Below are 25,637 nucleotides of genomic sequence, written 5' to 3' on the forward strand. Positions count from 1 at the left end.
ACTTCTTTAAGTAGTACAATATTTAGTGAAAACTGTGATTAAAACCAATTATGCTCGGCCAAATAAGTGGGGGTCTCTGACTAGAACATAACAGATATTGTATGTTAATAACAGAATTGTGGATTAGCAATTCTTGTTAAATACAGAAATTTTACATAGTTCATCTATTGGGAAAAATCCTGCTAAATAAATGAGCGTAGCCTTGCATCTTGTAGCCTTGTGTTTTTGAAACTTGGTTGGTTTTTAGACCAGGCTGGAATGTGGGGCGCATACAAATTCTCTTTATGTTTCCTTTTAACGATAGAAATTAAGCTTAATTGCATTCTGCTCCTGTAATATTCCTCGCACAGCTCGTAGCCATTCTTCCCATCATTCTTTAAAGTCTAGCTGGTTAATTAATGAAGCTGTCAATCATACAATACATGCAGCACCAAGAGGAGGAAGAAGATTCCTTAATTGGAAAACTTTCCCTCTTCTTCCCTTGGAGAATAACAGTTGGACGTCTTTTATCTGCATCTTCTAGAACTGCTTAGAGATTTTCAAGAAGACTTGTGGCGAGGAAAGCGCTTTGCACGACGTTCTTTCTCCAGGGCAGCAGATTCTTCATGGTGAATAATGGTGGCTGCCAAAAGTGGGAGGTTTGAGAGTGAAAGGTGTTTGGTTGATTAGATTAGATTTAAACGGAGGCCTCATTTGCCTTAGTAAACTTTTTTCACCCTCATAAAACTTGGACAACTTTCCTCAAACATTTTTCAGCTTCTATATGCTTTCTATATCTATCACAAAAAAAACATGTTTATTTATTTGCTGTCACTGTCATATTCTTTTCCCGCCTGCTTTGTTTGTTGGAACTGAATGAACAAGAAGCCTTTACATGGTTTACATGGTTTTCTGCTGGTGCATGTGAACGCATCATCATCATGATGTTTCCGGAATCGTTCAGTGTTTTGGGTCTTTCAACCCTCGCCCCCTGTGGGAGCCATGTCACTTTCCATCCTTTAAAGCCGCTGATGTATCTGGAGAGCTTCCTCTGAAAAGGTTTCTTCCAAATGCTGACAGATCCAATACCCACAGCATCATAGGTCTTCCACTGTACCCATCAGTGGGCCTATTTTCCCCTACATGTTTCTCATGCTTGTTTCACGGCAGACCTGTCTAGAGTGTTTGTTTGCTCAGAATCTCAATCTTAACGCTCATCTGCCCAGAGAACACATGTCCAGTTAAAGTTGCAGTGGAATTTTTCAAACTCTACATGTTTACATTTGTGATAGTAGGTATGAAAAGGTTTTTTTTTCTTTATTAATGCTGGCACTCTCACGCTGCTGGTTGGCATGCAGCTGCAGACAGCATTTAATAGTTGTTGTGGAGAATTGGTGTCCTGAAGATGCCACTCTGCTGTTGTTTTCCAACAGAGCTTTTTCTGTGTGCTGATCATTCTACTCCCTGTATGTGGAGTCAAAATAAAAATGGTTCCTGGTTCAGGCTGGTGGGCAGGGGATTGAAAGAAACTAACCTCTGTGTCATTTCATATTTGTACCCCACATGAACTGAAAGTCGTGGGTTTATCAATTAAAATTTCTTAAAAACGTTCACAAGCTTAAAGAAACAAGAGTGTAGAAAAGCTTCAGCTACATTCATTTTGAAGGAATTTGAATAAATGCACTCAAAAGGTTGGGATTTTTCAATTTTAATCAACATGAGATTATACCACTGCAATCAAAATTATAATTTATTTAAGGCCTTTTGCACATCTTGGCTATCAATGTGCTCCAAAGTGAATTTCTACTGATCTGTTATTGTGCAAAGGACCAGTTTTGTCGTCACTCCCGTTTGCTTCCCTCACCGTTTCATTTATTTATTTTTTACTCGTGCACACCCCTCACTCCCTTTGCAGAGTGACATTTATTAATTAAATATGGTGTTCTGCCGCAGGATGTGCTTCCCTTTCCACTATCTCCAGACACTAATAATTACATTGGCATTTAGCTCCATGATAAGCCGACCCTATGGCCTTTATGAAATGTTCCCCAGGCCCTAATACTGAGGAAAATATAGACAGATGACAGGCTGTAAATCGATCCACCGGTCCGTCTTCTTGCTTTTTATCTTTGGAGAAGAAGCAGCGTTCATTAGTCTGACAAAAGTGTCTTGCCACGCCGCCTTTTTTAAGCATCACTAAAAGTGAGCTTTGCTCAAAATGCTACTGGGCTCTTTTTGTTCTTATTTGGGCTGATGATGACGGTTTAGTACCATTAAGTAAATGCCATCACCCTTTGGTGCCTCCTTGATTTATGGCTCTTCTGCACTCCATCCTTAAAGTTTAAATAAGGTAGTCATGAACTAGCAGCATGGGAACTACATCATCTGAAACTACGCATAACTTAAAGTGAAAACTAATATTATTGTAGCTCAGTATAATTTGAGGAGTACTGCTACGCCAGAGGTGTGGGTTAATGTACACACAGGATATTTTCTTTGTCCTAGATCCTTGGGATTTCCATTGTAAAGATTTCAGTGAGGGTTTTGGAGCAGCTGGAGAACAAACAGTCTCAAACTTTAACACATTAACTGATTAAACATTTTCTCCTGGTTTGTGTTTTAATGAGAAATGTCCAGGTAGAGTCTGTTTTTATTGAATATCCTACATTATCTACAGTGTTTGCATTTTTCTTTTAAAGTCATCATCTTTGATGAATGGATTACAGGTCTCAGTATATTCCAAGGATGTAAAAGTCATAGTTTGAGACTGTCAGTTTTACATGGTAGCGCTGTGGTAGAAATGTCAAGATGGTCTAATAACCTATTTCCTTTTGTAGACTGGGAATACCTTGATTCCACAAAATTGTTCGAGCTTACTAATGTTAGCAAATTGTAAGAATTTCATTCGGATGCATACCTAGTCTCCATATCTGCCACAATAACTTTCTACCAGAGTCCAGTAAGATGTATTTTGCCTCTGCATGTAGAAATGCAATGTTGCATTTAAAATTTTATATTTTCAAGTCAAGTCTCGGTAACGGTTGTCTTTTACATGGTCGAACTAATTATCTCGCGTGCCCTGGAAACACACACACACACACACACACACACACACACACACCTACACACACGGCAGCTTTAATACGCAAAGAAAGTTGCAGGAACAAACTGTCAACCTCACTTATTCCACATCAGATTAAGTGAAAATGTCCAAAAAGCTTTCAGAGTATTAAGTTTGATTAGCTTTTACATAATTACTTTGCCTTAGGTGGCCTAATCAGCACATTGCAAGATGATTATGTGGCTTATCACCATTAGCTCATTCAAAGGACACTTCAGTAATAATTACTGTACATAATGATTTTGCTTGTAAAAATCTCTAATGCATTAGTAAGTTTCGAGGAGTTGTCTGGTCTTATTTTATTTGGCTCAAAAACGGGGTTATTAAAATCTAAAAAACAAAGAAAAAAAAAACAATATGAACAAAGTTTTGTGATGCTGTGGGCCTGTTTCTTTTTCAGTTGTTCCCCTACAATTTAACCAGGTATAAAGAAGTTTGTGGTTTTTCTATGATGGTCTCTTGAAGAAGATCTTCATCATTGTTTAGGAACATTATGGAGAAATTCACTGTAATACGGATCTAAATCTCAAGTGCAGTATTTTCATTTTACCATAAGACTTGAATTGAAATCATTTCTTTTTCTTTCTTTTTTTCCTGTTTTAAGAAACACTCTTTAAAACTTTTCGTTGACCATGGCCCCCAAACCCTCCACAGTAAGGGGTCCAGTCACCTCAACCAACTCCTTTTGATGAGGGGGAACCAGCAGCTCTGCTTAAATCTCCCTTCAGATGACGGAGCTCCTCACCTTATCTCTAAGCCTGAGTCCAGCCACTCTGGGGAAAAAGCTCATTTCAGCATTTTATATCCCAGATCTTGTTCTGTCTGCCACGATCCAAATCTCGTAGGTGAGACACAGGTGAAGGTCAGAACACGTTTAGGCTCTGCTTCTTCTTCGGACCAGAACATTTTGAGTAGTGTCCAGTAATATTGATTATCTGCTATTTTATTAGTTCTTTTTAACGTCTGGAGTGTCTCTTAATGTAAATCTTAATCAACTTAGTTGGTTGAATGTCCAAAATGCTCGTTAGAACAGATACTCCAAAGAAAATTTGTGACTTGAGGACCTTGGCTTGCTTCCAGAGAGTTGCATGTTGAAATAATCAGAAAAATAAGGCCAGTTGAAGTTAAGAATCTTTTCCCAGACAATAAAGTAGAGAGACGAGGATAAATAGACGGCGTTGACAGAAAGACCGACAATTAAAAGCAGCAGCCAGCACAGCACCCGATCTTTCCAGTAATCCGTTGCTTCTCCTTAAAGTGCGCCGTAGTTCACCTGTCAGTAGTCTACATGGGCTGTTGGTGAGCTTTTCACACTAAACAACCACACACCCGTGACTAAAGATCACCTATTTTTTCCCAGATTGTTTCACAAAAATAGATTTCACCATCTAGTGCCAAAAGCTCTGACTGTGCGAACCCCGTTTGGTGATTAAAAAGAACACAGCATAAGGGACTTTCAGACTGGCTTTAATTCCTGAGACAGGGGAATTAGAGTAAAGTGTGTGCTTCTCCTCTGCAGTCTGTGCTCTTATACCAATACTGTGTGGGAGACATAATATTTTCACTTGTGTGGGCTCATGGTAATAGATGTCTCATCTCTTTGTTTGTGCTGTTTCCACATATTTGCAAGGTGATACATTTCATAACAGACTGGAAACCCAATATTCTCATGCCAGGTAGATATAAGTGATATTTGTGCAGCTGTGCCTCTGGAACTATCTGGATCTATCAAATAACATATCTCTCAATATGTAACCATGTTATTTGATCTTTCGTCTCCTGTCAGGCAGTGTCTTTGCATAATGTTTTATCTGCTTCTGTGTTAGTTTGACACTACGAAGTGTCGAGCTCGTTCCTCGGAACCGTTTTCACGCGTCGAGTTACATCTATTCAAACAAACAATTTATTTTAGACAGTGAAGTGTATTCAGTTTATTAAGTTTGTTTACTGATTTTGTTATATTTGTATTTGAATTGGGGAATATTATAGAATATAATGATTTCTATGGTTCTCCAACTCTGTAGCTTCAAAGGATGCTAACATGTCGCACTGTGTGAGCAAGACGGTATGAAAAGTCTTGAAATTAACTCTTGTCAAATGTTTGTTTTTAGAGCTAAGGGTGTTAAGGCATGGCCTGACAATTAGAAGAAATACATTCTGCAGACCGTCGCTTTAAAATATATATTAAACTCTTAATTTAGCAAAATTATTAATGCGTACAGCTACTCACAATACGAAAGAAGGCGGAATAGGAGCTGGAGCCATTTCTAAAAGTTTGAATAAAACAACACTCAATCAACATCAAATTTTTAGTGTTATTTTGAAGAAGAAGGGAAAAAAAAAAGCAGGACGACTGAACTGCAGGAGCAAATTGTTTAAAAGAGGATTCAGGAGAGGCTAAGAGGAGAGAAAAGTGGGAAAGTAAAAGCCACATTCACTCTAGTGCCTTCTTGTCCTCTTCTAGTCTCTAAATTGATGCCCTCATTTTATTTTATTTTTTCCCCACATCATCTAAGGCCCATTTTACTCTCTGTCACTTTGTACAAAGAAAAACCAAACTCCAAAACCCCTGAACTTGAAATTGAGATCGGTGCTAAAGAGGATGAGCTCAGAGTCGGGGCTCATGAAGGGTGAAGTTTTATGCAGATATATATTAGTGTTGTGTTGGGATGGTTATTTGGATTAGGAAGATGGCTGTTTAATACTGAGATAATTTAATCGGTAACACTTTATTTGAAAGGGTAAGACTGACATGACACTGTCATAAACATGACATAACATCTGTCATGAACATAAAGACGTCTTTATGAATGTTTATGACAGATGTCATTCGGTAAATAGTGACACTTTTAATGCAAAGTTGCTCTAAAAGTTGCATTAAAAGTCCATTAAAAGTGCCAACTTTGCATGATTTTGTAAATTATGATAATTTAATGCAAAGTTGGCATTTTTAATGGACTTTCAATGCAACTTTTAGAACAACTTTGCATTAAAGGTGTCATTATTTACCGAATGACGCTTCATGACATCTGTCATAAACATTCATAAAGACTTCTGTGTTCATGGCAGGTGTTATGTCATGTTTATGTCAGTCTTATGCACACCCCTTCAAATGAAGTGTTACCATTTAATCATTTTTTTATAAACCTGAATTTTCTTTGATAATTAAATTGGTAAGAAAAAGTTTTCTTTGTTGAAATAAAGTCTTTAAAAGATCTCCAATTTAAGTTGTTGAAACCTGCAAGAATCCTGCAAACAACTCCTGTTAAAATGTTGTTGTTTTTTTTTATAATTATTTTGTAAGAATCTTTAGCTTAGCGCTGCTTTAGTCACAATCAAGACCGTTTCGATTTTGAACTAATTTGCGTTAACATTATCGCCACCTGCTCTAGATATTGTCAGATATTTTTGATTGGAACCCAACAGATTGAGCAAATAAAGATTTATTTCAAAAACCTGCTAAATAAGTATCATGAACAGTTTAGTTATGGTCCAAAAGAAGATTTCAATATGCCTGATGCCAAGAAAAAAGAAAAAAAACAAAACTGTCAAGCCAGTGATATTAATTAAATCATTTAATGGTGAGATTTATTAAAAGCAATGTTAACGGTAGCACATCAGAAAAAAATCAAAGTAAATAGAGTTGTTGTGCTTCTTTGAAATGAGAAAAACACATTTAGTCCAACATGTAATTTTTTGTTGATATCTCTCCCCTTATCGCCTGAGGTTGAGGTTGTTTTATTTATACTCGTAGGTAAATTTGTTCTGCAGGCAGAAAGTACATGCAGCTTGGCACATCAATTTCAAAACGGCAAACATAGTGCAAAGAAATTTAAATGTAATAGATCTGTGATAGAAAGGATAACCTGAACATCAATAATAGATAAAAACAACATGTCCAATGTATTTGAAACAAGTTTCAAAATCTCTGTAAATACATTTTTTTTTTTTTTTAGTGTTGGGTTTCAGGCGTTAATATTAAAGTTAGTAAAAATGTCGGCCTTATTTATCTCATTTACAGCAGCAAGAACAAAGTGGTTGTTTTTGTTTTGTTTTTGTTTTTTTTACTGATGTATTCAGCATTTAGGGAGTAGAAAACCTCCATCATATCTACAGCTCCATCTATCTGTTTGATCTACCCAACATGTAAGTTATCAGGTACAATTGTGCTCTCAAGTTTTCTTACTCTGGAAAATTTTATTTTTCAGAGATCATAAATGATAATGCTACACACACAAAAAACTTCCTTTCAATCATTATTAGTGATCGATTGAAGAGATTTATTATTAAACAACATTGGTTGCTTTTTTTCTAAATCATTATAGCTGAAAGTAGACTAAGTTGCACATAGTTCAGTCCTTACCTTTTATGTACCATTTTAACATTAGTGACAGTTTGCATTCTATGATATAGATCTTATTTGTTAAATACTCCCATTCTCTTTGGGGGAAAAGAAACCCTTTCCATTTCTTGTTTATTCCTGGGTTTTCCTGTCTGAGCCGCACTTTTCAGATTTTGCTAATGTGCTTCAAAACTACTGAGTTTAGGAGACTGCTATGGTCACATGACAACCTTTATGTTTTTATTTCCACCGCATCTAAAACAAGTTGGCATGACTTTTGTGTTTTGGATCATTGTCATGATGATCCAGGTTAATGACCAGAAATGTTTCTCAATTATTTACTGATACTTGCTGCGCTCATTTTGCCCAAATCATCTTTGATCCTCAAAACTACCTCTGAGTTTCATAGTAGTGGATCGCGTGTTTTTCACTGTAGGCTGTGTTGCCTCTTAGGAAAATGTTGCATTTATGATTGTCTTTGTTTTTGGTGTATTATAAGCTGGATTGCAGCATTAGTGTAATAAAATCTTTCTGGGTACTGATGCTGCCAGTGTTTCTTCAAGTGCCCCATCTTAAAACAATTCAGAGTTCTGTACATTAACTTAGATTATTTTTGGGATTTCATTTTCCTTAGCAGTTTTCCTGTCAATTGAGGCATGGCATAGTTAGTATTTCCTACTGTGGCTTGGTTTCAGCAGAATGTGGCTTTAAAATTGACTTGGACAGGGGAAGAATGACTTATGAACATCTATGATACGGACACACATGCTGTGAGGATGTGAAACCACGGCATCTCTGTGCAACCTCCACAAAGATTACATCGGAGGGGATGAAGGGGCTGCTTTCAAGAATTCACAACCACATCCTCCAAAAAAAGTGAACATTAGCTCCGAGCGACACTCCTGTTCTGTTCAGCTCAGTGTTTTGTTTTGTTTTTTTTCTTTAACATCCAATTTCAGTTTGTCTTTGACTGAGAGGCACACAGGAACTTGATGCCATTTAAGTCTGTGATGATTCAGTGGACCTGCCTTCGAGTCTACATGTCCAAATCCACAGTTGTGTTTATTAGCTTAGCCTAATTGTGCGTGGTATCTAAAGGTCAGTGCCTGCTGTGATGTATAACTCCCAGAATGGCTTCCAGGTGTCACTGTTTCCAATGAATAAACTCTGAAAACTGTTCCTGTTTCCATCCTTCCCCGCACCCCTCAGTGTGCAGCAGTGTTACATTTTCTTAAAATGTTAGTTTCTCTGTTATGTACGTGCTTTCACGTCACCAGGAGACTGATGTGCATCTACCGATGCACGCCGCCTGAGTGACTTCTATTTCAGCTGGCTAAAGGCCGCAGATTAATTTGCTTGTCAGTTCTTTTCCCCCTGCGGAAAACCGTTTGTGTCGAGACAGGAAGAATGATACGCATGTCCTCTGGTGAATTAAAAGATGCTGACTGTTACTGCAGAAACACTCTTCTTGATTAATAGTTTGCTTTCTATATGGTTAAAGTTCACCTTGGGGCTCTAAAGGTATGTTTAAAGAGAAGGACATTTGAGAAGGTAGAGCAGAATTGATGTTAACTGGAGAGTTTATCAGTTATGTAATGTATGTTTTTTTTTTAATGTATGTTTTTTATGTATGTTTATTTGGGTATTTAAAGACATAATTCATGAGGAATGAATAGTTTTGCAGGACACTGACTTTAAACTGCATACACTGTCTGTAAATTACTGCAGTGGGTGAGGTTAAAGAGATTCTTGTCCATCAATGGTTGTATTTAGACGATTTTGTTTTGTTTTGTACTTTCACAACCAGACTTTGCTGGGCGGAGGCCACCAAATGGATCTGAGCAAGTTTCAAAACACCCTCTGGGACGTCCTAATACGAGGCGATGGCTACAAGGTAAGATCCAACACGTTTATCTCGGTCTTTCATATTTCATCAAATGTTTCCATTTGATTGGTTCTTTGTTGGATTGAACAAACGTGAAGCTCTCTTGCATTTTGACAGTATGCAAATGCTCAAAAAGTGAAATTTTATTCCAGTTTATTGATTTGTTACTGGTTCACATTAACTGTGCAAGAAAAATCTAATATTGGAGAAGCAAAAGCTCAAGAAAAAATGTTCACTTTTACTCAATGGGGAATAAAGATATTCACAGTTTTCACTGATGACTTTACAACAGCAGCACAATCGTCCTAAATGAGTAGCTAATAAATAAAGATGGAAAAATAGTGCTTTAATCCTTTTTAAGCAACCGAAAGCCCTCTGAGGTGGACAGCTTAAAATATTCAGGAAACAATATATTTGCTGTCAAATTTCAACCATGCTAAAATCAAAACATCAAGCCGTTAAATGGAAATATTACTGAAGTACAATGGCTGTAACATTCCTCTGATCCTAGAGTTGACGTGAGCTCAGTATTTCAGCATATCTTTATGAATGCATGAGTTATTCTTGACGGGGATCACGTGTTGACTTGATGGTATTTAAAAATTCAATGAAACGGCGTGAGAAAAGCTGTAAATGTGCACAGCAAACGTAAAAGAAGTGTCGTTTCAGAGATTTCACTGCCGAAATTCAGCGACTCAGGAAAAAAAGTGCTTGTTTGTACAACACAACTCTCTCAAACTACTCCCCGTTTGCATCAGAAGTTTAAAAGCTTCATTACTCCTCTAGATGTCACAACATAAATTACCGTATTTTGCTTCGCTTAATCTTCTCTCACTTCCTAAAGCACTAGCATTTCTTTCTGAACACAAAATTATAAACAATGTTTTATATATATATGCACCCAACAGCCAAAGAATGAAAAAAAACAAAAAACAAAACGCTGCTCGTTTCTCTCCATCTCCCGAACAGAGATACCATCCTTTCATTTCCGCTCCTTCAGATAAAAAGATGAGACGGGAACAAGGCGAAAGTGAGGCCTATCGCTGGGCAGCAGTGATTGAGTCCCTTCACTAAGCCACGACGAGAATCTGCACAAATAACTGAGTCTGACGATAAGTAGCTAGTCATTTCCATAGACAAAAAAAAAAAAAAAAAGAAACATTGGGGATCCGATTAGATTTCACCATATGCCAGGCTTATCTTTGTGCTGCTTCACAGAATATGAATCGTAAGGAAAAACTCCCGCGCCCCATCTTTTAATAAAAACACACTATTTAAAAAAAAAACAACAAAAAAACGTGGAGTAACAATAAAATGATTTTGTTTCTACAGATGTTGCTAGAAGTTCTAACATTTGGTCTAAGAAGCATGTAATAAAAAAAAAATTATATGCTCCATTGCTTCTTTTTGTGTTTTAAATGAACATAGAAACAAACCTAACAGTGTTTTCTTTTTTCTTCTTTTTTTTTTGATTGGACTCCGAGTTGTGGAATATACTATCCTGCACTGAAACATGTTTGTGAAACAAGACACAAGAGGCAAAGTTGGAGGCAATGGGGAAAAAAGTCAACCAAATATGCAATGGATTGTTTTTTTTTTTTTTAAGTTTTGTGAAGAAAATTAATTTAATAACTTCAAGCAATCTTCATGAAAAAACAAGAAGTCTTGTTGGGAATGAAACATTGTTTTTTTAGGTCCTTGGTTGTGGAGCATAAAAGTGCTTTAATGATTAGGTTCATTCTTCAGACTACAAAGACTGCGCACAGTGTTATTTACAAGCAACAATAAGTCTGGTTCTTAGAATATTAGATATGTTGCTGCATCTACTCCACGAAGAATTGAAACATTTCCGAGGGGAAAATGCGTCTAACTCGGTACTCGCAAGATGTACCCAATAAACTGTCCGTTGAGTGGATAAAAACAAAATTACTTGATTACAGCAGTTCTTTATGCTGACGTGAGGAAGTCAATCGTCAGCTTTGTACGCAGAACAGCTACAAATGACCCCACAAGTACTTTGTTACTGGAAGCTGCCGGTGACACTCAATCATCAGAGACACTTGTTTGTCAAGAGGTTGTGAACTCACAATGAGGCGTTTTTGTACGTCTCGCTCTCTTCGTTCAGCGAGTAATCAAGCGCCTCGGCTGCAGCCGACGTCTTCCAGTCACGTTCCGGGTTTAGCGTTGAGTGGGGACCCCGTCCTTTTATTTCCTCAAGATGGCAAAAATCAAAACCGCAGATCGGGGAAAGAGCGTGATGCAGGCCACACCGCTTCGAGACCAGTGACGGAGCTGACCTTTTCACGCTGATACAAAGGGACTGGGTGTTATTGTGTCGGGTTGAAACCTGACACGGTAGCTACAGCAGCTAATGGCGTGTTTTCTTAGCGCTCCGCTTCCATACACAATGCACATCCTGGCAACGGGAGAGAAAGGTCGAGACGGAGCTGTCTGTGAGGAGGGAAAATAAACGAGTCGTCCAATGTCTTAATTAGGAACTAATTATTTCACTTCTTCCTAGTTAGAGAAAAGCCGACCCTCTTCCGCTCGGTCAGAGAAATAGCTTGTTTTTGGCTGACCTCGGTTACAGGTAATAAAAACTGAAAGATATAGGGATTTGTACTGCTCAGTCAAACCTCTTAATCAAGGAGGTTCTGTTTTCCGCCATCTTTGCTTTTTCTTTTGTTTTGGATTTGTGTGTTTTGTTACCAGCTACAAAGTTTAAGGCTTTGAATTGGAAATTTAAAGGCTTTGGGAATGTTGCTAATTGACAGCATATATAATGTAATGGCAGAAAAAAAAAAAAAAAAGAATATGGTGTCTTTACCAGGCTCCTCACAAAACAGGCTCCACATTGTCATTATTTGAACAATAGAGATAAAGCCAAAAGAAAAAAAAAGTCCACTTGTTACTACTTTCATATGATTTAAGAGTGAATATCAGCCAGTTGCTGATTTTGCTACTTGTGTTGTTTGCAAGGTTAGTTATATATAAAAAGAAAAGAAAAATCTTTTGATTAAATTGACACTAACAAAATGAGTTATTGCATCAAAATCAATACAAACTAACTTTGCCCAAAATATGTTTTTTAGGCGCCAGATGGATGTTTGTTTAGAAAGGCAGTTTATTTTAGTATAGAACGAGCGCTAATAAATGTCAGCAGTAACATTTATTTTTCATCAGTAGCAAACTGATGGACAAATGGAAACGCACAGTGCTAAAGATAGAGCAGTAATTAAATAAAAGGTGCACACTTCCATAAAGGATGTTAACAGTTACACTAATTACCTTTTCTTTTTTTTTTACCAAACATGAAAGTGACACACATCCTCCTAAATGAGGGCTCAATTCTCCCCTACTTATTTATTTAGCCTTATAGTTAAGAAAGTTATGATTGTAATTAATCATATGGTTTCCTCTTATCCAGACAGAACCTTGGGCCTTCTAAACAAGTTTCATCAAAAATGGCATGAAGTGTCGACTATTATGGATAGCATCAGAGTGCAAAAATTTTAGTAAAGTTGCAACCCTAGCCGAGGCGGGACGACATGGACAACAACCTTGTTGGCAGGTGGAAAAACCCTTATGTCAGCTGCCTGCAGGCGTCATCCTGTAGGCAGGATAATCCTCACGCTCCATCGGACTCACTTGGCTTCCTAAATTTATGTAAAGTGTCTCCTACCAAAAATATCAGCAGCCATATTTTAGAAAAGCAAGAGTCATTAAAAGTAAAAGCTTTGGAATTTTCCTGAGGGTGGACTGGAATTAGAAGCGTCTATTTGGGACTGCGCGGGAGCTTTTGGCAGCGGAGACTGATGCACTGTTCATAGTGCATTTGTGTGAACATTTAATGGACCCCCTGCTGTTTTGCTGTCTCACCCTCAGAGAGGCCTTAAGCAAACCTGACATCCACAGCATTTGTGGGACATTCCAAATATCTATCACAGCACATTTTCTCCCCCCGCCCCCATCCCCGCCACCCTCTCGCCCTTCCTTTTTAAGTAAAAACAACTTTGGTGAATATTTTATGGGGAACATTGCCTCGGTTTCAACGAGTCGAGCGGAGAGAGTGGCACGCGATGACGACTGACAGGCCCCCCTGGTTGTAGCGTCTGCTTGGAGATAACCTTTCTTTTTGGTTTGTCTTCATGACAGTCCTACTCTTTTTTTTTTTTGCCATCCTGTTTCCCTTCTGTCACACTCTCTTAGCCTGGTTTAGTCTGGCTGCTGTTCACTTAGCTGCTCCTTTAAATTTTAGTGTGACCACAGAACTTCTGCCCATCCATCTGATACTGTTAGTTAAAATGCCAGCATATGGGTGGAAATCTGCTTTTTGGTCCACAGACTGCAGCATTTATGGCAATACATAAAACAATTTATTCACTTTGAGGATCATGCTGAAGCTTAATGCATGTTTGTTTCTTTTGGCAGCATTGCACAGTTATAATTGATTGTTATTTTGCTAATATTCTTTTGCAGAGGCTTGAACGACCAGGAAACAGATCATATTTATCTTGCAGATTGCAACTTGTTCATTTAAAGTTAATTCGTCCTTGTGTACCAGTGTGAATTATATAATACTGGGTCCGATTTCTTTTTTTTTTTTTTTTAACGATATACAGTGGAAATATTAAAAAGACACAACTGTTTTTTTTTGTGTCTGTCACTTTAAATCAAACTAAGCTCTTCCTACTTTAGGTTCTGTAGCGATATCAAGATATTTTTTTATTTGCTTAATGTTTATAGAGGTTTTAATGTTTCTCTCAATTCAAAAGTTTATATAAAGGAAGGTCACTTAAACAATTCAGGCCAGCCCAGATGACTTTTCTAGTTTTCTGGCGGGTTAAATCGCAAAACAAAATAGAGTCACACTTGTGGATACAGTTTTAAGGTAACATCTCAAACATGCGTCTTTCTCATTATTTAAAAAAAAGAAAGAAATGCATAGAAAATAGAAAGTCAAAACAGAGCAGAAATTTTTGTGGGGATACTGACTTAAAAAAAACAAAAAAACAACTTATGCTAACACTGACTATGAAAGTAAAAAGCGTTAACACTCATTACTGCAACACTAAGCAAATTAAAATTATTTTTAATACGTTGAACCTAATGACGGCTTTATCCATCGTCTTCTCCCAGCTGCCCGTGTCAGCGACATGCTGTAAACTCACACATCATAAAACAAGACCTCTAAATAATTACTTTTGTTGTTTCCGTCAGTGTCACTCAGCTCTGAGGCCTCAGCCTCCATATGTCACATTTCCCAAGCGCGTGCTTCGTTGATTGTCTTTGCTGTGATTAGAAGCTACACTTCATTTCCTACCCCAACATTCAATTTCATGGAGGGTTGAGAAAACACTGTCTTTCCGTGCTTTTCTTGTATTTTTATGAACGTTTGACAACGCGGCACTTCACCGCCATCGCTGCTGCAGTGCTGCGTGCTCTTTCATTTAATAAACATTGTGCTTGCCTGACTTTTCCGCCTCGCCTCGTGCTCTGTGTGACGAGCAGCTGAATGGTGTCGCAGCTAAAAGGGTGGCTCTGTTGTGACAACATTCGTTTGATGTTAAAGCCGGTAGTCCTTGGCTGCCACGTTCTCCCCTTCTGTTCTCTTACTTTCTTGTCACTGCTGTGTCTGGATCGCACCGCTGTTGCACATTGAGGACGCCAACTGGCATGACCCAAAAGTGTGACAGCGTCACACAAGCTGCTGATTTTCTCACCGCCCATAGCCATCCACTTTTCATGCCTGGGTGCAGGGAAAATGAGACGGTTTTCTCATAAAAAAAAAACAAAAAAACAAAACCTTTATTGGCTCTTATTTGAACTATGAAGGTAGTAAACTTTTTTTTTCCCCTTTTGTAAGAAAAACAAATAGTATAGTTAAATGCATTTTTTTCCCCATCCAGCAGCCTAACAGAAGGCATTCAAAGTAAATTATCAAACATTTCCTAAAGCGGACCAAAAACAGTGAAAAACTTTTTAAGCTGTTTTTTTCACCACTCTTGAAAATGCTAACATATTAGAGCATGATCACAAGACCATCAAATGTTTTAGATGCAAACAGTCAAAACATCCCCAAAAAAAAGAAAAAAAAAAAAAAAAACTTGAGCAAAAAATACACAACTTCATATTTCGCAAGATTAAAACATGAGGCAACCAGCAACTCATTCTCCTCCACAAGTGCAATGGGTAGAGAGCCCAGAAGTGCAAAGTGTGTAGTTCTAACATAAGGAAACAAAAAGTTGAGATTAAGCCGAGATTTAGCTGTAGACTTATTTTTTTCTGAGGTTTTTGTTGTTTTTGAGAGTGACACTTGCTGGATCTGTAGGTTGGATCAGTAACGGATCCAGAGCTTCACTCAGATGACAGCAAGGTGGAGTAAACATGCAACCAGAGCAACGACGGTTTAGACGAACGCATATGCATGTGTTAAAATGGCCCAGTCAAAGTCAAGAGCTGAATCCAATCAAGATTTTGTGAGCTGAAAACCTGAATCTTGATGGTAATGTTTGCAAAAAAAAAAAAAAGATTGGGCAAAATGTTCAGTCTTTGGGTGCAAAAAAGTTGCTCTTTTAGGTTCGAGCTGGGGTCTTTCGAGGTGAGACATCTAAACTAAGCCTTCTAAGAGATGTGGTGCTTTGGTTAATGATACCAAGCGTTCAGCTGTATTTACCACTTTTATTCCCTCAATATCAAACAGAATTTTAACTGCTATATAAACGAAGCCGGATATCATGTTGTAAAAGATGGGAACAACTTCGCTCTTTGAAAAAAGGGATTTTGTTTTAAGAGCATTTAAAATTAATCAAAAGACCGACTCCTTAAAAACCCACCGCGCTTCACGCTGTCACTGCTCTCGCTGCGAGTTCGAGATACAGAAGAGGAGAGCGCCGGCAGCCGTGTATGGGATTGGAAGAGGAAAACTACTCGGGGCATCTTTGTCCTCTGTTTGAACAGTGTCGCAGATGTGGGGTGGTTGGGGGGGTAGAACGGGGATGGTGGGAAAGCAGGGGAGCGAACCAAGGAAAACGGGGCGGGGGGTGAGAGAGAGAGAGAGAGAGAGGAGAATTTTCTCGCAGCTGCCCAGCCTGAGGCCAAAAATATGTGGCGCTTTCCTCGTCACAGCGTCACCAGCCATCCATTCTCGCCTGTCATTATTTTACCTCTTGCAGAGGACACACGCCGTCTCTCAGGCACGCATATTGCACACTGGTACCACCACACACCGTCTGTGCCGCCTTGATCTAATCTCAAACATGACCAAGTTGAACAGAATGAATAAAAACTCCAAGATATTTCTCTTTTTTTCTTGTTGTTGCTAAAGGCATCCAGTTGACACCAGGCTGTTCTACTGCATGATTAATCACTTGTCATTGGTTCTGTTATTTCTCAAAAAAAAGCCAAAATGAAGCAACTTCTTATATTGAGTTTTCATACTAACAAACTGATTTTAGGATTTTGGGGGTCTGTGGAAGAGACTGTCCTGACTTAAATTTGTAGCCTTAACACTAGTTAAGGCAACCCAACCCACATAGAGCTGGTGCTCAATTGTAATGGGAAAACGACGGTGAAAGTTCTGTTCTACACTGTTCAGCTTTAATTCCTTACACTTTTACTAATATGCCTTCAAATTTTCTGCAAATACACGTTATCTTTTCCTGCTAAGGGTAACTTTCGTCTACATGCTCTACGACATGAGCAAGACTTGCAGCTTGGAATCGCAAGCAACAAGTCGGCCAGCTTGCTTCCTTCTCAGCAGTTGGTCATGCAGCTGCTGCTATGTAACAGCTTTTCTATTATCGTCTAGGGTTATCATAAAAAAAAACATTCTGTATAGTACATTAGGCTAAAATTACTTTTTTTTTTTTGCAAAGCAGAAGTGTAACTTGATGAACTGATATTTTGATTTAAAATGCAACTGAAATTGCTGCGTAAAGAACCTTTCTGCTTTTCGAAAAAAAAAAAAAAAGATCATCGGATCAGAAGTCTTTTTGGGTTTTAGAATAAGAAAATGTGTATATATTTTTTTCTTCAGGCTGAACTTGCTTGTGATTTGCCTGTCACAAAAACCTACTTGTCACATTTTGGAAAGCTCCTAAGGACCTCTCTACACTAACTCGTTTTGCTGGTGATGCTTACAGAATGTATTTTTTTCCCCCCTAAAATCTTGAACTCCAGAGACTGGATGAGCGCTCGCCTTCCACTCTGCCCTCCTGTCCAAGAGCTGAACCTCAGCAGAGGCCTCCAAAAAATGTCACAGTCTGCTTCAGTTTGCATTAGCAGCAGTGTCACGAGGCAAAAATAGATTCTTTGTGTTCTGCAGATATTGTGCTCCTGCTTCTGTCGCCATGAATTTCTGTTCTTCTGCATAATAAACGCAGCTCCGTAAACGTGAAAACTAAATTTTGACGTCAGCGCAGCTCAAGTCTGTGAGATAAACATCTGTAAATGGCTTTCCTTTAAATCAGAGAGCTGCTGAGAGTTATGGCTGCACAGTCTGTGCAATCTGTTCTGTGGCGTTTCGTGGCTGAAACATACCCATCAAACACGGGACAGATTGAAAGTATATTTCACCACATTTATTCTCAGAAACCTGCTGTAGACCAGAATGTTTCTTCCTGTTAGAGTTTTGAAAAATCGAAAACCTTTCGTATTTCGAAACGGGAGGAAAAAATCTAGAGCTATACATTTCTCTGTGGAGATTTCTTCCAGTATTTCTTATGTGTTGTTGAACTGAAATGCTTGAGGTCATACAGGTTTTAATGTCTGGTGACCTGAGTAGATATATAAAAAATCAGCTTTCAACTGAGTTCATTCCATGCAAAAAAAAAAAAAAAGAAATTGGCAAACGTGGGTGATGAGGTTTTTGGGTTTCTATTTCTGCTATTTAAATTCGTCTGCTGCTGTGAAACATAATTGCAACAAAAAGAAAAATAGCAGAAACAGGAGACATCTCATGGAAACGCATTTCTTTGATCACTTCACTGCTTGGTCAACCTTACAGATGTCCAAATTTGCAGAGAACATACAAGAAAAGTGCGCTCAGACACAAGAATAGAATAGACACATTAAAACCAGAAGAAAGTCTGTAAAATGTGACACACCAGCTGAGCACACTGCTGTGGGAATTCAGCAAGAAAATACTGACAGAGAGGAAGCTGTGTCTCTCCTACTTGGCTGTCATGAATGTAGGTCTGCCAAACTGAGCAACAACAACAAAAACGGGGCTGGAAGTATTACATAAGTAAGTATTCGCTGTGATTTTGAACCCTGAGTCGGTGGCTCACAGGCGGCTGTTTAAATTGCATCAGTTCCTCTGGTGTAACTGTGTATAGCCCTCAACTCCCTTAGAGGTTTTAGTCATTTATTTTGATTAGGGCTGTATTTATAAGATTAGTCTCTAAAGAAAGTCGCCTGGGAGGATGGGTTGGCAAGGATGGTGGTGGGGGGAACAAAATGAAGTCTGTTTGATCATTACAAATTCAGAAATTTCTGCTTGTCAATTAATTAGCCACTTCCTGGGTCTGCGTGTCCCTCTTTTCATTTGTGGGGGCCCGGCTCTCGATGGACAAATACCCACGGTGTGTCCATTGTGTGTCTAAGCGCTCGCTCACTGTCGGGCAGCTGGGGAACGGTGAATAAAGATCCTTCAAAGGCAGGCGGTTTTTCAAGAGCAAGCTTCTTTTTACTTGTGTTGACTGATTTGTGAGAGCGCCGTGTTTGGCTTCTTTGTGGCTTTACGCTGCCAGTTTCTCTCCTGAACAAACACGAACGAGAACAAAGACGGGACATGAAAATGTAGGTGGAATAAGAACAGGTTTTAAAGTGTTTTTTTTTTTATTCCTCCCCTAGTGAATCTGTGTCTGTAATGCAAACACACCGTGCAAAAGTTTTCTTCTTCAGGGTGTTCGTGAAACTCCTGAAGTTTGGAGACGACGCCTCTCTAATCGGCATGGATTAGGTTTGCATGCAGTAATGAGTCTGCATACAAACAGCAGGTGAAATCGGCTGGTCCGCTGATGTAGTCGGAATCACTCGAGGCTAAATCTGCTAAAGACAATGGAGACTTCAGGAGAACCTGCATCCTGCAGAAACTTAGGCTGCTTTCACACCTGACACATTTGGTCTGTTTTACATCCAGAGTTCATGACTTCAGACTTTTTGTGCAAGTGTGAATACACATGCAAATCCTGTTGACTAAACAACTGTTTATCCTCTACACTTGCCATCATACAATCTGTCCTGCGGTTTGACTCATCCACAAAACAGGACAGCTCCAAACTGCAACAAGCAATTAGGTCTGCAGAGAGGCTCATCGGGACTGACATCGCCTCTGTTCGTGTCCTGTATACGTCCAGGGCCATTGAAAGGTCAGCTAATATATCTGTCGACACGACACATCCTGGTAACAGGTTATTTAGGCTTTTAGCCTCAGGTTGAGGATATAGAATGCTAATGTCAAAACCTAGCCTACACCGAGACAGTTTCAGTCCCCAGGCAAGCCGTCTGCTGAACACAATGAAAATCTCACGGCCAGGGTTGACAGCTAACTTAGCTGGAAACAAATAAGCATATTTGCACTAGCACAGTAAGGCTTCCCTCTTTTTATGTGCATGTGCATGTATGTATGTATGTATGTATGCATGCATGTATGCATGTATGCATGCGTGTGTAACAAAAAATGTACTGCACACACTTGTAAATACTACGCGTGTCCTTACCCATCCCTCAAGTCCTGACTTGCTAAGTGTTTTTGACATATTTAGGTTTACCGTTTGTGACTATACTTCATAATGCTCGCAATGGAAACCTAAGTCAAATTTCTTACTTGTAGCCACAAACGTGGCAAATTTTGATCTAAATTTTAAAAAGCCAAGGTTTTTTGATTATAAAAATGCGGTTTGGTATTTTTCTAAACTCGTTTCCTCGTCTGCTGACAAGCGTTTACTGGATGTAGCATAATTTTTCTGAGTGAATGCATATCTGAGCTGAAAAATATTTAAAAAGTAAATGAAGTATAGATAAGTAACAGTACATGTTGTGTTTGTCGATTCCCCCCCTCCCCCAAGTAAAAATGTGCAAAAAGCCTCCAGCATGCGACTGATTCAATGTAGTTTCAATCGTTTTGAAGGCTTCTCACTTCAACGAAGTGCTGTAAAACGCATTGAATTTTGTGGTCGTAATGCAACAACATAGGAAAAAAAAAAGTCGGATGGATTTGAGCATCTTTGGAAGACACTGTAGTCTTGTTTCCACAAAATGACCATGAAAGCTTTTAATTTAAGGCAGAAGAATCGTTTCACCTGATTGCTTTCGAACGCGTGTCAGGACTGATGCTCTTTTCCTTCGGCGGTTGCCTCTGGCTTCAGTCCAGTCTGTCAGAAAGAGAATCCAAACTGCAAACACCACATGAAAAGTCAAAGTGATCTTAAGCAGGTTTTTTGTTCCCGTCAGAAGCAGTGAGTCACATTGCATTTGGTGACACCTCTCACTTGCACAGTTGAGTTTACAGTCTTGTTTTTCCCATAGAGGAGAAGATGACAGCATGCGGCGTGTGACAGCTTATCAAATCAAACCCACATTTCCTCTTTCCCATATGTAGCGCTCTTTCCATGTTGAGATGTCCTCACCGCTAGAGTCTCCTATAGGAAGCTTTTTTCTCTCTCTCTCTTTTGTTCCTACGAGCATCAAAAAGGAGGACGCATGAAGAAAAATAAACATTTTATAATCGAAGGGAGAGAGAGAGAGAGAAAAAACTGGCTACAGATGAACATCTTTCTTTTTATCAAGTGTATCCTTTAACTGCTAAGCTGCGGCTTAGCAGTCAATATTTACTCCGGGAGGTGATTATCGGCGCTAACAACTTCCACGAGCCACAGAATCAGAGTGTGACTTTTTAAAATAAATTGTGGCGTCTTTTAAAGGGAAATTAAAGAGCTGAAATTGTTTTGGCTTTGCCTGGATTTCCCCCGTGACCTAAAAACAGAACACAAGCATCCAAGCATGTTGTCTTTCATCATTAAACTGTCTTTCGAAAAGGCTCCTGAGAGAGAGGCTCCTGGAGCTCAGCGAGAGACGCCTTGTACTTCGAAACATCAAGTGTCGTCAGCGTCTGCTGGGAGGCGCGTATTAGAGTCGTGGACTTGAGCTGAAAGGATCTTTGAAAATAAAAAAAAAAAAAAGATGAAAAACTAAAAGTCTCTCTTACCATCTCTCTCTCTCTCTCTCCGTCTCTCTCTCTGTCTCTTTCTCTCTATCTCACACACACACAAACTCCACAAACTCGAGATGTGCTGGTTTCCATGTCGCTTTATGCAATAACGCAGGTGATATCCAAGGTCTGGTAAGTGTGCAGATCTTTGACCTTGCTTTCTCACCCTCTCTGCCTCCATTGTGCTCGCAGATCAAAGACGCCCACAGTGCCCCAGGTGGTCTCATGAGTGAAGATACTCACTTAAAGGCAGCTGACAGAGGTAAGTTATTAAACCTCACCACTGTCTTCGCGCACACACGCACACACATTTTCTTTGATCCCTATTGTAGAATGTCTTTCTTTATTTTTATCAAAGATCCTCTTACAGTGCAACGCCATAGCTTTTTCCTACTATTACAAATATGGTCCTGTCTGTTATTGCAGTTGATAGCAACCATGCAACCGCAACTCATCCTTTGGTTAAGATATAGCAATTGATCATGAATTCATTTCGCACACAGGGTGAGTGTTCTTTTCAAAGACTCTTGTGATATTAATTATATGGATTTTTCTATGCCTTTCTCCGGAGTTCTAAAGGATGAGTACTAATTTTTAAAGTGCCTCATATTGGCATAACTGTACCACTTTTATGTGGATTGAAATGTTAAGAAATCAGTCATATTTTGTCCAACATTAAGTTCTGTTGTGTTACGGTATAGAGTGCTATGAACTGTTATATTTATTTGGTTGCATGTCATTTTTCAGAGAAATCCAGCTTGCATACAAAATGCTATTTTTGTTTAAATCACGAATTTACTTTGATCAACCCAGATTTTGTAGTTCATGCCTGGTTGACATCTAAACTGAAGAATCATTGACATCTACACGTGTGAAAAGAGTTACAGTGAACCACAACGAGAGCCATTATGTACAAACGTGGAACTGTGGTGAACCTTCCCAGGATTGGCTGGCCGACCAAAATTACTCCGAGAGCTCGTTGATGACTCGTGCAAAGTAATGTCAGTGTTCATGATTCAACGGCGGGAAAAAAAAGACCTACGTCTAGTTGACATCGCAAGATCTTTGTTCCGATTTTTTTCTTTCCAACAATCGTAAGGATGCCCCAATTATTGGTTGGTTCTAAGATAATAATAATTTCTGCAGAGTGTGGTGTGTTGAGTGATCTTTTCCACACAGGAGTATGTTGGGAATGTTCCAAGCTAAAATCGAGGATATTCAACGTCTTGGGTCGTCTCGGCCTGATATCGCGATGTGTGTGGCTGTGTGTTCCCTGGAAACACAGCCTGAATGTGACCTGTAGCCAATCAGAAAGCGAGGTGATGGAAACGCAGAAGACCTTTTTCTCAGTGAAATACACAACCATGTTGGTGTTTTAACCTCAACCAGCTTACAGCTTTTTATTACCAAATCTCCGTGAGTTTTGTGGCCTTTCCGCAGCTTTTGACAAAATATTTTATTGCATAAACAGTCAAAAACTTTGAGATTAGAGAAGTGTAACCCAAAGTGCGTAGACCTTGTAAATTATGCATTCATAAAAACATTTGGCACACCCGTTCTAATTAAAGTTTCATAAGGTGCGTATTGAATTTGGATCACCTTAGTTTTGAGGTAAAAACCCTGCTAATGCAGTCGAGTCCGACCTGGGGGAATTGGCTGCATTTGTAGGTGTGTTGCTCCTCTCAAAGGGAGGAGCCAGAGACCTCCGAGATACTGCGACTATGTTTTTCCCCATATAGAAAATACGAGATAAATGATTATGAGATTTGATTTTAAATCCTCCCATTACTGCTTTTCCAGCCTGCCTCTTTTCCGGCTGTGTTTATGGAATCCGTAGAATGCGCACATCGCAGAATTTGTGATTCTTACAATAAAAACAGGAACATATCATTCCTAAACAGATGTATAAATGATAAAGATGGCTCCTTTCTTTAAAAAAAAAGAAAAGAAGGGAGAACTACACTGGCAATAAAGAAATTACAATTAGCTGAGTTTTCTATTTTGCATCCAATCACGCATGATTGCAGATTCAAGTTGGGGCACAGCTTTTCTGGCAATGCAAGAAGGGAATTCTTGGGGGAAAACGTTTGGTAGCTGCTGTACTTACACAAAAAAAATAAATAAATACAAATTGGTGCATGTTTGAATGTGAAATTGTGACAATGGAAGAGTATCTTCGATGACATATATCACTCCATTTTATACCGTCTTTATCCTAGAGGAATAATAAGATAAACTAAGGAGTAGGTATGTCCAAAGCAGGATTGAAGAATAGTCACGCGCTTATTCTCAAAGTATGCTCAAGATATTTCACCTGGAAAATGGCTGACGTGTATTTAAGAGATTTACCCATTGGTGAGAAACATTCAAGCATACTGTTCTAAGCTCTGCTTTGGATTTAGCTTTCAAAAATATTCAATCACACAAACGGGAGTACTTTTCGTATACCTGGAAGTTGGGTGAATAAAACAGGTTATCAATTCATGGAAGTGGCGTTTTTCTATACCCCCCCCGCCCCTCGCACATTTCCCTGCACCCTCAGTTTGAAGGCTGCAGGGAAATGTGCAGCCCTCGAAAGGAGGCTTCTCCCGATATAGATGTGATGCAGAGAGCTGTTTCCTGTGTATCGTGTTTTGTTTTCATACAGCCAGTTTATTCTCCCTTTTCACACCACCAGCACATTATCCTGCTCCATCTGCTGCCAGGAGACAGAGCCAGGTATTTATGGTGAACATAAAAAGTGAGTGCATTCCCTGTCACCTATAGCCCAGGATTTACACCATATTTGACAAACATTCTGAATAAAAAAAAAAAACGAGAGGAGTGTTCAGTTTGTATAAGAGTTTAGATCCTGTCTGTTGTGCAAGCTCCCAGCGGATGGTACCGCTAGTACATGTGCGTGCTGCTCGATGTGTACGTATGCCTCCCCGCTGAGTGGAAATGTGTCGATCTGTCTGCTGGTGGTGCTACATATGTGTCTGCACGCCTGTGTGTATTTTTGGGTGCGTGTGTGTGTGTGTGTGTGTGTGTGTGTGTGTGTGTGTGTGCGCGCGCACACGTGCGGTGGATCCGCCTGCTCTGAAACACCAGCAACAGATAACAGATGGTACCCCTGCATTAGAAGTGTTTTATTTCCCCGAGGAAACCAGATATGTCAAAAATAAGCATGTGCAACATTAGTCATTTGGAATATTCATGCCCCCGCCGTCCGACGGTTTCCTTTTCACAGCCAAAATACCACCAGCCCAAATCTCCTAAGAAACGGAGGGAAAGTCAGGGGAGAGAGCAACAACAAAAAAAACAAAAGCAGTCATCAGCTGATGTTGATGGTGTGGGTAAGGGTTGAGGTCCTTCACGTTGTTTTAACATTGGAAATTTATTTTTGGGGTTTCTTACCACGGCAATCCCTTGATTAAAAGTGGGTTATGGATATTTTCATGTCAAGAATCTCACCTCCCCGGCTTCACCGGGCAAAGTAATAAGCACACATGTTCATGAACCTGTCTGAGTCTGAATAACCTCAGTGGGTCACGCTTCCCTCTTCCTCTTATCTTGCCAGTTTTCTTTGTCGTCGACATGTTGCATCTCTGAAGCTCTGATGCCTTTAATCTCCACCTCCTCTCGGTTCAAGGTATCTACCCCCATCTCCTCACCACTGAGAGTGGTCAGCATCCTTGTCCTTGGCGGCGGACTCGTGTTTGCATCATTATCGAGCCTGATTAAACGTCCGTGTATTTGGAGGTGTTCACCCCACCGGGAGCCAATGGCATGTTTCTTTCCGACTGCAGAAAACATGAATTTTGAGCAGCATGTTTCTCTTCGTGGTCCCTCGTGTTCAGGGTTAATTCATGGCACTGTTCGTGAATGGTGTACACACACAGAGAGAGAGAGAGGGAGAGAGAGGAAGCGAGAAATTGGAGGCAATAAAAAGGAGGTGGAAAAGCTACTAAACAGGAGTGTGGTGCTTATCGCACAAATGCAATATAATTTATTCAGGAATATGCAAATCCAACAATCACTCTGCCTTGTTTACCGAAGGGACCTGCTGATTCAGAGACTGAAAGGAGGCTGCCAGAGACGCCGACCTACGGTGTAG

General features: G+C 39.4%; 1 protein-coding gene across 2 annotated transcripts in view; it reads left to right on the forward strand.

The window, feature by feature from the left end:
* LOC103145194 (glucosidase 2 subunit beta-like) overlaps positions 1–23,314 on the forward strand; it is a 62,751-nt gene extending 39,437 nt beyond the window's left edge. The window contains exons 10-11 of one of the 2 annotated variants that reach the window (XM_016676628.1): positions 9,250–9,336; positions 21,734–23,314. In XM_016676628.1, coding sequence (XP_016532114.1) covers positions 9,250–9,336; positions 21,734–22,021 — 375 coding nt within the window. In that variant the 3' untranslated portion in view covers positions 22,022–23,314. The remainder of the gene's footprint in view (positions 1–9,249; positions 9,337–21,733) is intronic. The other variant, XM_016676629.1, reaches the window with a different exon arrangement.
* Positions 23,315–25,637: the final 2,323 nt, after the last annotated feature.

Source organism: Poecilia formosa, unplaced genomic scaffold (assembly GCF_000485575.1).
Source record: "Poecilia formosa unplaced genomic scaffold, Poecilia_formosa-5.1.2 Scaffold137, whole genome shotgun sequence".
In the NCBI taxonomy this organism is placed as follows: Eukaryota; Metazoa; Chordata; class Actinopteri; order Cyprinodontiformes; family Poeciliidae; genus Poecilia; species Poecilia formosa.